This window comes from Manduca sexta, chromosome 21, assembly GCF_014839805.1.
Source record: "Manduca sexta isolate Smith_Timp_Sample1 chromosome 21, JHU_Msex_v1.0, whole genome shotgun sequence".
Taxonomy (NCBI): domain Eukaryota; kingdom Metazoa; phylum Arthropoda; class Insecta; order Lepidoptera; family Sphingidae; genus Manduca; species Manduca sexta.
The window spans coordinates 11,995,567-12,001,566 of record NC_051135.1 but is presented as its reverse complement, the minus strand read 5'-3'; the positions used below and the strand labels follow the sequence as shown (position 1 = coordinate 12,001,566).

At 39.8% G+C, this 6,000-nt stretch overlaps 1 protein-coding gene across 1 annotated transcript; it reads left to right on the top strand.

The window, feature by feature from the left end:
• The first annotated feature begins 3,911 nt into the window (after positions 1 to 3,911).
• On the top strand, positions 3,912 to 5,564 carry LOC119190051. The gene has a single exon (XM_037441070.1). The coding sequence runs from the start codon at positions 3,979 to 3,981 to the stop codon at positions 4,261 to 4,263; it is 285 nt and encodes a 94-aa protein (XP_037296967.1). The 5' UTR covers positions 3,912 to 3,978; the 3' UTR covers positions 4,264 to 5,564.
• Positions 5,565 to 6,000: the final 436 nt, after the last annotated feature.

Below are 6,000 nucleotides of genomic sequence, written 5' to 3'. Positions count from 1 at the left end.
CAATTTCGACCCCAACGCGTGGATGGTGCGGTACTAGTCATGATAATTATGCAATAAAAGTTAAATATTTGTAGATCTCGATGATTGTAGAGTTTAGGTAGGTTGGATATTTTCGACGCATTTTGTTGAAATGTACATTTTGTACTGATCTCTTTTAATTAAATTATATTTTAGGGGTTAATGTGTACGGTTTAATCTAGTTCCGAAATAATAAAGTACAATATTTTAGTTAATTTCTTCAATATGTGATATGAAGCTCATGACGTTAAGTAAATTATTATCTTGTTTTTAGTATAAGTGCCAAATAAAATTCAATATAATATGCTTAGAAGGATTACAACGTAAGTGATGATATGTGCGTGTAGAATACATTGTATGTAGAGAGGATATAACGTGATTAGATGTAGAAATGGGTCATGTGAGGTCTTCCTTATATTATATTTATTATTTATGTTTTAATATACATCTGTTTCACTAAGGAGTTTATGCCGGGTGAAGTTTATTTTCTATTTGTTAAATTAAACATGCTCATACGCATTTTAAAAAGCAGATATTTCTTGTTACGTGCCAAACATTTTGCTCATGTGTTCTCGTAGAGAAATGCTCATCAGTATGATTATAAATTGTGCCATAAATTATATTATTATGTATGTTTGTGCGTGTGGTCAGTCAAACATGTCATGTAGGTGTGTTGTGTAAATGTGCAAATATAAAATATGAAATCTCGTAGCGTTTTATTCACTATATTGAACTCGATTAAATGATGGTGATTGATGAATTGTGGTTTTATTGCACCTTCTCTTCCTAGAATTGTGTAGCGTAATAGTGATAGATATTAAGGCATGTTGTTTCATTTAAAACTTCGGTATCGGGAGTTGGTAAAATTATAAATGGTAAAAGCTCTAGGTACTGCAGTTTTGTTTGGAACTAAAACTTTTGAAAGAATTTTTCTCCAGATCATTCAGTAATAATATTTGTTTTGTGATACAGCTCGGTTCATCCGCGCGGGCAAGGGTAGACTGCTGCTGCACCGCGGTTACACATTCCGGCTGAAGAACAATCTAGCGCACGGACGCAAGCAATGGTACTGCTCGTCGCGGCTGACGTCGCGCTGCCTCGCTGACGTGAATACGGAAGGGCCGGAGGGCCACGAGCGCATCGTGCGTTCTCGCTATTCGCACAACCACGCGCCGCCGAACGTGCGCCGCTTTGCCGACGGGCGCTACGTGGTGCGCACGCCGCACCAGAGCGGGCATCGCGCGCCCGCGCCGCTCGACCCGCACCACCAGCTGCTGCAGCTGCAGCACGCGCTCGCGCTATACGCCGCCACCGCACACGCCACCGCGACCGCCAACGCCTCCGCCACCGCCACTAACACGCCCGCCGCCCCGCAGCCTTCGCCCAACTCGCTGCCGCCGCCCGCGCAGCACACCAACGCGGCCAAACCTCTGCTCGTGGACACTCCTTGCAAGGAGGAAGACTAAACGCCCGGCGACGATCGGCGAGCGTCAAACGGCGATCTAATGTTTCTTTATGTAAACATCGATTTTTAACGAGAGCTTTCACGATTTACAATAAGCGATCGATTATTATTACAATGATATGACAGTTGACTATCGATATTTTCTAATCGCCTTTTGGCAACCGAAATGTAGCATAATTTATTTAGGTTTAATAATAATAATGTAAGTTATGAGGGGATAAGGTGTTGTAAGTTAAGGTTTTGCGATGGCTATTGTTGGTTATTCAGTATCGGTAATGTGAGTGTGATGTCAACATTTATATTGGTGTTGTGGTGTTTTGAATGTTACGGCGACCAGTGAAGGGAACACGGGAGACGACCAGTTAAGTAAAGCGAATAAATACTTCGTGTGTAGGTTAGGCGGTCTCGATGAGATCCTTAAACGTTATCCGTATAGGTGTGGGCTACTTTACGAATCGAATAGGAATGTAAGGATGTTAAGTGTGTAAGACCCTTCTGAATGTATAAAGGTGTCAGCTCGTATCGGTGTCAGATTTAGACAGTTGGTTGTTACTCGGATAAAGGCCGCTTTTAGCGTTTGGTTTCACGTAATCAAGTCGCGCAACATCGGACAGACAGCATAGAGCTAGGTGGACACAGGACACAGGCTGGTCAGCACGGCAGGCAGGTTCATAGATCGGATCAAGACAGAACACGGGTCGAACGTGGGCATCAACAGTCCACCAGGAGTGTAGAGAGGCCGGCGGGTCCGCGGCCACGCGGCGCCCGTTGGCGACGCGTCGGTGACTGATGGAGATAACTCGTTCGAAGCAAGCAATACGATGTCCCCTGGACTGTACTTAGAATTACTTAATTTATTTTGAGAATTTTATACTTTACAATTTTCTGAAACTTATTGCGACTTAGACAATTAGATGTCCGCCTCTTTAATCTAAGAATTTACACTAGTTACGAATAAAACGACAGTGCGGCGCGGCCCGGCGCTAAATGGGCGACGAGCGTGGGCCGCGTGCGCCGCAGCGATGTTGTGCTCTTTACCATGGTTTTAAGTACTTAAGCTCAATCATCTACCTCTTTCACTTTTATACGGGTTTTACAGATTAGTTTAATTATACAATTTTATAATATACAAGAATGAATACTCAGAAGCTTTACTCGAGTAAGGTGTCGTAGTGTAAGATTAGCGTAAGATAGCGTAAGCGCGCGCGCCGGGCGGCTCGCCGCGCAGGGTCCGGCGCGCCACTCACTACCTCTAGTTATTATCGAAACTCAACTACCTCTTTACTTAGTTTTAACTTGTGTGCGATACTTCGCCGTTGACGACTTTAATTAATTAATATAAACATACTTATACGTAGGCCCTTTTGAGACTGTTTGTCTGGATATATTTTATGAATTGTTTTTTTTTGCTTCGTTGCTTCTCGAGGCGATGCCTATGGAGTGGCGTCGAGAAACCGCTTTGTATGTACGACTCTGATTTAAGTACAAATTATTATTACTAATTTTATTGTTATTTAGGTCACCTAGTTGGATCGGGTCTCCTCACGTGTATGTACTATATGTTGTGTTTAGGTGTGTTTATAGGCCGTGTCAAGTTCGCGGCGTTGATTGTAACTATTCGTGTTCCGTACCTATAGTATCCTCGTGTACGGCGGGCGGTTTCAGATTAGGCGGTTGCGGCCGCGCTGGTTTGCTATGGATTTGTGTTCTCGGTGCTGGATCCGTTTGATCTGAAGCCTACCCCGCTCGATAGTACTGCTTTTCAGCTTAAACGACACTGCTGTTATCAATGTAGTGAACCCTTTGGCACGTTCTATTGTACCTGACGATTTTCACTGAACCAAAAGAGACCGGTACGTACGCATATGTGTGGATCCGTGGCGATAGCTCACTGTAATTATAAGTTTAATACGTCTAGGTCTATCTGTATGATATATAATTTTAAAGCGCTGACAATATACGTCAATTATATAAGATACGATTTATGAGTTGAAATAAAATAGTTTAGGAGATTCACGCAGTTTCTATGTAAATATTGTTTTGATTATACTACTGAGAACATAATATTTGCCTCGCTTCGTTCACTTCTTATGACAGCCGAATAATTTGGAATATTGCATTTGTAAGTAATGTCGAAAACTGAGGAATCTCGTAGGTAGTGTATGTCTGTGTGTCGATGTACGCGCTACCGCCACGGCTTCACGGTGCCGCACTCGCTTTATATCTACCTCATTTACTGTTCACTACTCATTCGACTCTTATATTAATTGATAGTGTAATTTTATATATTAAGGGTTTTAGTTCATGTACGCGGTACGTTTTGTGAAATCATATTATTAAATTGTACTTATCAATAACCGCTCGTTTTATTTCACATCTGAAATCCTGACGTTTAACGTATGCCAGTCTCGGCGTAAAGTACCGTGTGCAGTTGTCTGACTGGAGTTTTTCCCGCAGGTATAAAGTTTTTGAAGTCGCGACGCGGGAAAGTCATAATGATGGTGAACACATTCCCTTTCTGCGAGGAATCCAAGTTGCGAGACAAAGTGATATGGCGTTGTACATCCAAGAAGACCAACTGCAAGGCGAGGATACACATGCTGGGGCAGAGCGTGGTCGCCGTGAAGGGCATGCACAACCACCCGCCGCGGGCGCTGTGCCTGCCGGCGCGGCGCCAGGGGGCGCGCAAGCAGGCCGACGTGGTCGCGCCCATCGCCGCGCCGCTCACCACCACCGCCGACCTCGACGCGCTCGCCATGCAGGCGCCCAAACTCGAATGACCGCTATTATTTCGCTCAGTTATTGTAAAACAGCATTATTATGATTAACTGTTAACGTTCCGCTAGCTAGGGTAGGGAAGCAAGGTAGACAATAATGTAGTTTGTAAATAGCATAGTTTAATGGCAACGTTGCCGGCACAAAAACAATTTATAGTAAGATCCAAAAATATATATGACTCATTCCTGTGGCGTCTACTTTTAGCCGGTATAGTATTTTTGCTTATTCTGGTGCTTTTTGGTCGGAGTTAGAGATTTATATTGAAGGAATTATCTATTGTTGAAATGTTAAGTGAAAGTTATGAAATGCATAGATACCAGATTTTTATGACAAATATCAAACCAGCTACGTCTTTTACCTTATTGTTGATAATGGTCTTTTGTGGTATTGACATTTTTTGAGTAATGTGTTTATACAGTCCATTTAAGCTTCCAGCTGTTTTGTAAGTTATGCTTTATCATTGGTCGACGTTATCGTATTAATACCGCTTTACCATTTAAAGTACCTATCTATTGTAATATCCCTCATTGCCAATAAGAAAGGTAAGTAAAGTGTCGTCCGTATTTTAATTCTTTAATTAACCAATGTAAACATTCCCGTGTTTTCTATGTCTAATCGTACCACGTTTTACAACTGAAGATTTCAAGTAAGAATGGTATTTCTAAAACTCGCACAATGTGTTACCACAAAATTGTTGTAAAACGCAGATACTACTACTTATTATTTAATTTTTTTAACTTAATGTGTCAACCTTTGGTCATTGATTAGTTTATCAAAGACCAGTATTTCCAAGTTTGTTTTAGAAGCCAGTAGTAGTAAATATATGTCTAAATGAAGGTGGACGTAGCTGGGTATGCTTTGTGTCAAAACTTGCTCATTTTAAATGTAAACTCGACTAGCGGCGTCAGTGTAATAAATCAAACGCACCGCATTCGATACCAACTTGTGATAAGATTTGATCATTAGTTAGTTTTAGTACTTTTATATATAAATTTTTATCGTAATTTTTTTTTATAATGTACTTATGATATTAACGTTGTAAATCAACACAAGTATATTTATTCCATGTTGATATGAATTCTTATATGTAAATTAAGTGTAAAGTGCCTTATGTGTGACAATGGGACCAATTTGTCAATTAATGTTAATTGATGTACTGAACATTCCGTATTAAAAATTCGGCTTTAGTGTTTTTTGTAATTTTTGACGTATATATTTTTATAATTATCAATATGAAAGACATCGTTACATTTATCTCGAGTATTAACTCTTTAAGGTTTAATTAAAGATTATGTTTATCGAATTAATGTGTTTTATATTTTACACTAAATAAAGATATATTGAGGAATATATTAACAAATAAATTATAGGGGCATCGGATAATTCGTATTTACAGATGAACTAAATTCGTTAAAAAAGGCATTCCTTATGATTTAATTAGACTATACCGTGTATCCCGTTTATGGCAAAATATTTATTTTTCATTTTTACAATTTTGTAAATTTACTTTTGTATTTGCGTTTTAAATACCTATTGAGAATGAAACAGAAAAAATAATTGTCATATAGGAATCATCGGTTTGATAAAAGTGGTCGGCAGTCAAAGACCTAAACTTGATACGTTTCGAGATCATTTTTCCATAGTAAAGAAGCCTATAGATACAAGAGTTCAAAGCAGAATTATTGATCGTCATGAGAAGTATATTTGAAGTATAGATAATTAGAAACACACGTCAAGTG

Coding starts and splice junctions, on each gene's coding strand:
- LOC119190051 (XM_037441070.1), top strand. CDS start 3,979: ATGATGGTGAACACATTCCCTTTCTGCGAGGAATCCAAGTTGCGAGAC.